This window comes from Ailuropoda melanoleuca, chromosome 7 (assembly GCF_002007445.2).
Source record: "Ailuropoda melanoleuca isolate Jingjing chromosome 7, ASM200744v2, whole genome shotgun sequence".
Taxonomy (NCBI): Eukaryota; Metazoa; Chordata; class Mammalia; order Carnivora; family Ursidae; genus Ailuropoda; species Ailuropoda melanoleuca.
Genome location: NC_048224.1, coordinates 59,597,329 through 59,606,185, shown reverse-complemented (window position 1 = coordinate 59,606,185; position 8,857 = coordinate 59,597,329). Strand labels below are relative to the sequence as shown.

General features: G+C 51.8%; 1 protein-coding gene across 9 annotated transcripts in view; it reads left to right on the top strand.

Moving 5' to 3' along the window:
- Positions 1–8,857, top strand: part of SEC16A (SEC16 homolog A, endoplasmic reticulum export factor) — a 32,704-nt gene that overhangs the window by 509 nt on the left and 23,338 nt on the right. For 4 of the 9 annotated variants that reach the window (XM_034664836.1, XM_034664838.1, XM_034664837.1 and 1 more), the window contains exons 1-2: positions 1–89; positions 3,719–7,370. In XM_034664836.1, the coding sequence (XP_034520727.1) occupies positions 3,786–7,370 (3,585 nt within the window). In that variant the 5' untranslated portion in view covers positions 1–89; positions 3,719–3,785. Of the gene's footprint in view, positions 90–170; positions 305–377; positions 1,857–3,718; positions 7,371–8,857 lie in introns of those variants that run through there. The other 5 variants (XM_034664841.1, XM_034664839.1, XM_011231581.3 and 2 more) reach the window with 4 other exon arrangements.

The window sequence follows — 8,857 nt, the reverse complement described above, 5'->3', positions numbered from 1 at the left end:
GGGCCGATTTCCGCCGGCGGCTCTTGAGGGGCTGGCCCAGGGGTCGCGGAGGGGCCGGGCGGGAGTCTCGGCCGCCCTGTGGCGCGCCGGTGAGGGCCGGGGTCGGGCGGAGGGGAACGGCCGGGCCGGGCCCATCCCCGAGCGGACGGCGCGTCCCCGGGTACCGCCAGGGGTCGGGCAGGGGCCCCGGGGGCGGGTGGGGACCTGCGGGGCCGGGGTGGGTCCGGTGGGCCGGGCGCGCGGCCCGCCTGCCGCCTTCTGCACCTCTGTTGCCCGCTTCGTCAGACTGACGCGGACCCCGCAGGTATGGCCGGCTCTGTGGCAAGTGCCTGTCGGGCTCAGCTGTGTTGACACTTGGCTTAGCCCTGGTGACCTGGATGGAGGGTTGTGTTGGAATAGCTGGAAGATAGACCAGACCTGCAACTTTTTAAAGAGTACGAACGTGTACGAAATTTCTTAGTAGCTTTGCGCGTCCTTTGCTTGGAAGCTTCTAAAGTAGTTTTGTCCGCACTGGTTGAGAGATTTCTCCATAGCCACGCTGGTGAGGAGATGGATTCGCATTGTTGTTGTCTGTTGAAATGACCGAGGTGTTGCAGCGGAGGTCGACCACTTGGGTTTTACATTACCGGTTAGAGGGATATGAAATGAAATTATTACAGTTCTTGTGGGGGAAGTATTACAGTCGAGTGTTTGGGCACATCACAGCCATTTAAATTAGTTTTTATTGCTTCAGCTGAAAACACTTTTAAGTGGCTTGGAGATTGGGCCTGAGCTGCATAAGATATTATGTGTTCAACCGGTGTGTGCCGATGTTAAGTTGAGTGGTATTTCCCACCCCCAGATATGGCAGGGAGCAAACCAGGTCAGAGACAGTTGTTCCTACAGTGATACTTTTGCAAGTTTCAGCACAACCAGGCTCCTTTCAGGTTTGGGGTTTTTTTTTTCCCATGCTGTTTCTTAGGGTTCTGGGTGCTGTTATCTTGCAAAAATAAGGCAAGAGGCAAAATAGTGCTGCTTCTTGTTCCTGTGATTCATTCACCCTAAATAGCAGTAAGTCCCAAAATCGTCCGGAAAGCTTTCTTTAGGATAGTGTGCCGATTTTAATGATTCCTTCTTGCTTCTGTAAAACTCTTTCCTGAATGTCAGTGCCTCCTTTATGATCTTTGTCATTTTCAGCAGTGTTTAGACTCCCCTTTCTTGTTGTTTAACATCTGAATGTGTTTGTGTACTTAGGAAGGTTGGAGTTTATGGTGTCTTTAGGTGAAGTGTCCCATAGTCTGACAGGGACATCACACCGACACTCACTGTGGGTAGACTCTCAGGTGCTTTCTGGCGCTCCTGTTGGTTTGCACACTCCTAGCTTGAGGTAGCAGCTCTGAGAGGATAGGAGTGGGCTTTAAGTGTCTCGGTCCCACAGTCAGGAATTTATGTTGGAAATAGATTGTGCTAACTTATTTCCCAGAGATACAAGGCAGTCTACTTGAAGGGCTAGGTCGATGAGTAATGCATCTTTAAGAAAAGCAGCTGGTCTCTCTGAAATGGTGCCATTTTTAAAGTTAGATGACTTGAGGGTACAGGTTGACTTCCTGGCTGGAATTAAGTTCCCTGGGGTCAGCAGAGAAATGATAGGCAGTTTTTCTGTTTGTGAATAGAGAAAAAAGATCAGAAGGATAATGTCCATGTTCAAGATTGTTCCGAATGAAATTGGCATATTGGTAAAAAGCTCTCAATTATGGGTTGGGCGGAGAGCAGGGGACTCTATTTTATAGGGAAGTGACAGTGTTTGCTTATAAAATGGTGCTTAGTCCAGGAGTTGAGAAAATAGTTTTTAAAGGAAGTTTCTTCAAAGAAAACATGTAAGTATAAACCTATGAAATTTACATTTTGATAAAATTTCCCTATTAAACTGCAGTAGGGATTAAGGTATCCTAGAATCTGATGTGAATAGAACTTTGTAAGATGAAACCCGGAAGGAACCTTAGAAATGTTCCTATTGCTTCGTGCTTTACAGATGAAGAGACAGGATCACAGAAAGACAAGGGGTGTGCCCGGGGCCATTCAGCTGGACACCCAGCCGTGCTCTCCCAGTCCCGCCTCTGCTGTGTAATCCTCTGGGCCTCTGCCATGTGTGGTTTTTCTTTTTTAAAGCTGCTCAGAATGGTGAGGGTCCGCTGCTGAAGCCTTACCAGGAGGAAGTTGTGCCTTGGAGGTTGTTCTGGGAGCCTCTGTTGCACAGATGACAGGAAGAGGCTCTGCCTGTCCTCCTCTCTCCATAGAAAGCTGAGGTGTAAATGTTCTTTGTTTTGAAATGGCAGCTTATAACCCCGTGAGGTCTCCAGTGCCGTTCCTAATGTAGCCCATTAAATCTGAGTGAGTTTCAAAGTGCTCTTCCGTCAGACGGGTTCCCTGTTGGCCTAGGACAGAGCATGTGTGGGCAGTAATGGTAGTGAATTAATAGATTCCTAGGACTAGTTTCCAGAGAGTCATAGGAGCTTTCATTTGTAAGTAGCTTTACTTAAAACACATTCATAAGTGTGTTCTTGTATTTGGCTCTCAGAAAGATTTCCAAGAGCAAAAATGTTGTACATATGCAGAAACGTGTGGGTTACACCCTAGAGTCCTTCTACTATTTCTCCCTCTGGTGTTTACTTACCCCGTGATTAGCTAAACTTATCCTATTTGTTTGTGAGGGTGGCACTGGGGGGAAGGACTTACACATAGAAAAAGACTTTATAAAGAGACAGTACCTGGGTTTTTGTCTTAGAAGTACAGGTTAACTGTTCGAGATTATACGTAATGTATTTTATTTAGAAAAAACCCACCACTAGCACCAGCTACAAAAAAACACTGTAGAGATGGTTTTGCCCCTTTGTTTTCTATAAAAGTTTTGGCACTCTGTCTATTATCGAAAATTTTTGAATCGAGTCAGTTGGTCAGTCTTAAAGCTGCTTTAAGTTTACTTGGGGTTTTCATTCCGGGCTTGGTTGTTACAGCTCTGGCAGCCAGAGGTAACTTGTCCTGCTAATGCTGTCCAGGTAGTCGTCACACAGAAAACAAGGCCTTTTACATGGGGGCATAAAAAGCATTTTTATATATTTTAGATTTTGCAGCTTGTGTTACTCTGTACTTTATAATGCTCTTTCATTAAAATGGAAATAAAAATTTTAAACTTTTTGTTTTTATTTCAAGATCTAATATTAACTTGTTTGAGAAGTATGATATGCAGTCTTAAAAGAGGAGTTGGCTATTTCGGGATCTGGTGATAATTTATGGGGAGGTATCAGCGTACCTAGTAGTAAATCCGATCAGCAGTTTGGTTGTGCTTCGTCTCTGCCCTTTCGGTGAGGGCATCACGGAGGCATCAGCATTCCATGTGGGTATTCAGCTGGGCCATGAAACTGAACCTCAGGGAAGGCATTGACTTGTGTGAAATCAGTGAGCTCCGGGCACAGCTCACGTTTGCATTCCGGTCTGGTGTTCTCCCATGTTCTTGCCTGTGCACCCAGCAGCCCTTGTAGCAGCAGCCCCTCTGGGGCACAGTTCCGGGGGTGGGGGGTGGGGGGGGTAGGGGGGTGGGAGCAGGAGCGGCAGGCCTTGGGACTGAAGACTCAAACTCTTGTTTCCAGCCTTTCTCTGTTTTTTTTTTTTAGTTTTCCTAATTCTGGCTGGGAGTTTGAGTATATGGATTTTATGCTAACTTATTCTTTTTCTTTTTCAGTTCAACTTAAGGAACCTATATCCTGCTTCTATCCGTAAGGAGCATCTAATTGTGCAGAAGATCAATCATGCAGCCACCACCCCAGGCAGCCCCATCAGGCGTGGTTGGGCCACCTCCAGCTGGGACTCCTCAGAGCATGTTCTGGTCCAACAGACCATATAGAAGACAGGCAAATAACAATGCACCCGTGACTCCAATAACTTGCCCACTGCAGCCAGTGACCGATCCATTTGCTTTTAGTAGACAGACGCTACAAAATACATCGTTAGGCGGTTCGTCCAAAAGCAGCCCGCCCATGCTGCAAGGCCCAGCCCCACCAGCGTTCCTTCAGCGCCCTGGTCTGCCTGTGCCTCACACAAATTCTGGGGATACCCCCCAAGGACCGGTGTCGCAGCCCAGAGCAGATGGCGGTCTTTTTGCCAGCGTGTTGACCCCTTCAGCACCATCGGAGCCCGAGGTGAACAGGAGTGCTGAGGTTGCTCCCAGCTCAGAACCCGAAGTTCAGACTCTGCCGTATTCTCAGTACATTCCAGGAGCGGGTGCTGACAGTTCTCACGGAGGCCATCCGCACACAAACGTGCTTGGGCCTGATAGGCTCCTGAGCAGCCAGAACCCGCCTGACAGTGCTGCAGCGTTAGCACCATCCCCTTTCTTCCCTCAGCCTCGTCAGCAAATGCCAGGACAGTGGGGACCCGGGCAGGGAGGCCCACAACCCTCAGGTCAACATTATTGGCCCCGCCCAGAAGGACCTGTTCAGAACGCGGTGCCTCATACCTCCAGCGTTTCTCAGTTCCCTGCTCCGGCCAACCCGCATCTTGGTCCTGGCCACGAGCAGTTCAGCTCACTGGTGTCTTTGCCAGGATCCTTAGCCAGTGATGGAAGCAATGAGGTGGCCTACCTGCAAAGTGGAAACCATTCAAGAAATAATTTTGATCCTGAAAATGCATTCAGGCAAAATTCTAGGGCTGGGAATACTTGGGCGAGCCAGGAGCTCAGGCCAAGTCCAGGAGTGAATAAAGAGCAGTTGCCAGACCTTGCTCTTGTTAATCCCCTTGCTCAGGGAAATAGCCCAGAAAGCCATTTGCACTACCCCCCAGGGGCTGGGACCAGCCGAGCCCTGTCAGAAGCGGACTCGGGGGCTCTCTCCATGTTTTTTCAGGGTGGGGAGACAGAAAATGAGGAGAACCTCTCATCTGAAAAAACAGACACTGCTGGTCAGTCTGACTTCGACGGCTTCTCCCCCAGCCCCGCGCTTGGTCACCCTCCTGTACATGTGGGAGCAGGCGGCATTTACCAGGCCCTTCCCAAAGGTTCCAACAGTGAGGCCGCGCAGCAGGGAGGACACCCGCAACCTTATTTTTTTCAGTCTGCAGGCGCCCAGCCTGATCGACCCACCGCGGCCAGCGCTGCCGTCGCTGCGTGGGGCAGTGCAGCAAGTGCAGGGGCGCATGCGGCCAGCAGCTCGCAGTCTGAGAATGTGGAAGACCTAGAATTCATTCAGAATCAAGAAGTTCTGCCAAGTGAGCCCCTGAGTTTGGATCCTTCCTCCCCAAGCGATCAGGTCAGATACGGGCCCCTTCCTGGGCCAGCCGTCCCCAGGCTCGGTGTTGTGGGCCACGCTGGAGGTGGGGGTCCAAATCTCGAGGCCCCGGATTCAACGCCACACCCCGTGCGGTCTGATAGCGTGTCATCCGGTTACAGCAGCAAGAGCCACAGGAATCTTTCGAGTGCAGCCAGGCCCCAAGACGTAGGTACTTTCATTCAGCAAGAAGTTGGAAAACCTGAAGATGAGTCTTCGGGGAGTTTTTTTAAGCAAATTGATTCTTCTCCTGTGGGAGGAGAGACAAACGGGACCACCGTGAGCCAGAATCACCACAGCAGCCTGTCCCAGACCTCAGCCCCAAGCCCCCCAAAACCCACTGGAATATTTCAGACAAGCGCAAATAGTTCTTTTGAACCAGTGAAATCCCACTTAGTTGGAGTAAAACCCGTCGAGGCCGATCGCGCCAACGTGGTGGGTGAGGTGAGAGGGACCATTGCCCACCAGAAGCAGTGCAGACCCGCTGCTGCCCCACCCGACACTTCCCCCGGCAACCTGGAGCAGCCACCGGACAACATGGAGACCCTGTTCACACTCCAGGCCTGCTCTCCGCCCTTTCCCGTACCTGTGGAGCCCGGGTACGGGCTCGTACATGCCGGGGGGCCACCCTTGGAAACTGTGCCCCTGGCAGCTGAGAAAAGGCCTTTGGCCAGAGCCCAGGGAGCCGTGAAGTGTGATAGCCCAGTGACAACGTTGTGGGCACAGAACGAGTTGCCAGATTTTGGAGGCAACGTCCTTCTAGCCCCAGCTGCTCCTGCGTTGCACGTGCCCGTGAAATCACAGCCATCCGAAGTGATCCAGCCGCCAGATGAGGGCACGTCCGCTCCGCAGTCCCAGCAGCCAGGCTCCGGCCTCCCTCTGCACAGTGGGGACGGCATTGGTGCTTCTGAGAACCTCGAGAACCCTCCCAAGATGGGAGAAGAGGAGGCCCTCCCGTCACAGGCAAGTTCTGGCTATGCCAGTCTGTTATCCTCACCACCCACTGAATCTTTGCAGAATCAACCAGTCTTGATTGCCCAGCCTGATCAAAGCTATAATTTGGCTCAGCCCATTAATTTTTCTGTGTCCTTATCGAGTCCTAATGAGAAGAATCAGCCCTGGAGAGATGGTTTGGTGGGGGATAAACCCTCGGCAAGCAGCCGGGCTGTGGGGGGAGACTCTGGAGACAGTGCTCCTGTGTCTGGGATCGTGGCTGGCTCTCTCACCCGCTCACCTCTGCCTACTAGTCTCACGCACAGTAGTTTTCCACAAGTTCCTGGTACTTTGGAAATAGTTTCTAATCAACCTGCTAATTTGCTGGTTCAGCCACCACCTCATCCAGTTCCAAAGAACTTGCTTTCAGAAAGCCAGAAGATCGGTAATGCAAAGAACGTTCTTCCCGAGTTGGTTTGTAGCCCTGCTGGAAGCGCAGGCGTGATGTTAGTGCCACCTGCAAATGCTACCTCGGTACCTGCTGGTAATAAGGCAGATCACTCCAGTCACTGGGAAGAAGCTTCTGGAGCCCTAGACTTCACACTAAATAGGACTTTGGAAAATCCTCTAAGAATGTATAGCCCATCCCATTCTGACAGCTCTGCGTGTCAGCACACCGTCAGCAGTCATCCGAGACAACCTGGGCCAGGGCCACATAACTCAGACCATTTCTACCAACAGGTGACAAAAGACGCTCAGGAACAGCGTGGCCCAGAGAGAGCCCAGCAAGAGCCAGCACCACCTCCCCCACAAGGGCCCAAAGCAACATGTACAGATCCTTCAAACCCAGGAGGTCCACCCGTGCAGGGACAGCCCCAGAACTCGGTCCCACCACCCGCAAGCCCAGCTCCAGCTGACGCAGGTCAGCCGCTGCCGCCTCGGCCGCCTCGGTCTTCCAGCGCATCGGTCGTGTCTACCAGCTCGAGCCAGGCAGCCATGCGGTCAGACCAGCACTGGCTGCAGCCGCCTCCTCCAGACTTGGCATCTTACTACTATTACAGACCCTTGTATGATGGCTACCAGTCCCATTACCCCTCGCCATACCCACCGGAGCCTGGCACGGCCCCCCTCTATTACCAGGTATGGTCGAGCTCTCAGTCTGGAATGCCATGACCAGTGGTTCCTTTATCTCAGGTTGTGCTCCTAGGCAGGCTTTTGTTGCTCAGTTCAGAGGTAACCCATAGTGCCACACCGTGCAGAGTGCCGGTTCCTGAGGCAAGCGCCCCGCTCGTGGAGCTCGCTCTGCCCAGTGCGGCCCGTCTCTTGGAAGTTTACTCTGCATGCCTCTGTATTGCGTTGCATGCAATACCTGATTAATTTTTTTCACATGACATCCCCCAACTTAAATGGAGGGGCCATCTGTTTCCCGTCCTACTGGTGGCTTCTCTGCAGAACTTGAGTTGTGGGTGGCACAGCCCCTGGAAGCTCTGGTGGGGTTTTGACGTGGAAAATCTACCTGACAAGTAACAGGAAACTGTAGTCTTAGAAGTCCCTTCTTGAGAATAAAAACATTGAGAGAGAAAAGTTAGGTTTGGAATTCCATCCAAGGTGGATGAAATTCCATAAACTCCTTGAGGCACAAGTGTGTGAATGTTGCTTAAATCGGATTCTGGTCAGTCCTGTGTTACTTTGAAACCATGTGGTTCAGGTGTACACATTGGCTCACTATGTGCTTCTCATCACTTCTAGTCCTAGCCCAGCACCACCCAAGGGTCCCTGAGTTCAAAGTAGTGTGGACCAGAACTTTAAAAAGTGCAGTCCTGCTGGGCAGTGGCAGGTGGCCATCTTGGAGGCCTCGCAGTCAGAGGCAGCTGGGCGTGCGGGGCTGCTGGGGCTTGGACCAGGCAGCAGCCCCCACTGACAGGCTTGGGTCTCTTTTGTGGGCTTTGAGCATCTTTGGTTAGCTGTGCCCTATTCATACGTTCCCAATGAGACCAGCAAATTCTAGATTCTGGAAGGAGCCCAAGGACTCCTCTTGCCACACACGGAAATTGATTTCTGATGCACCCAGAGTCCCGGGGGGCCTGGCAGAACATGGGGAGAGCAGTGTACCTGCTTTGGGTCCTTTGTGCAGCAACTCCTTGCACGTCCCAGGAATACCAGCCAGAGCCCAGCGTCACTTCTGTGGGAGCCCGCTTCTTGCTGCCCTTTGGCCTTGTTGCCACAATCTCCAGCAGTGGTCAAGAATAAGTCCGGTTTACCTGATTTCTCCTCTTCTGCCAGGTGATGGCATAGGGTCAGGCTCGTAGACCAAAGAGCTGATTCTGTCTCATGTCTGGACCACCTCGTCTCTGCTTCGGGTTTTCACATGGCCGCTCCTTAGAGACAGAGCCGTGGCCGTTCATCAGTCTGTAACGGGGCTGAAAGCCTCTTGAGAGTAAAATACGACCCTCTCTTAGGCTTCCCGTAGCTCCAGGACCCACTGAGATGGAACCCCAGTTATGTTGCTTACCTGAGATGGTATCTGAAATGGAACACCAGCTCGTGGGGTCTGAGCACCTCCACATTCAAGACTAAGGACTAGAAGCCTGGCGGAGCCTCTAGAGTCCCTGCGACTCCGCAGGGGT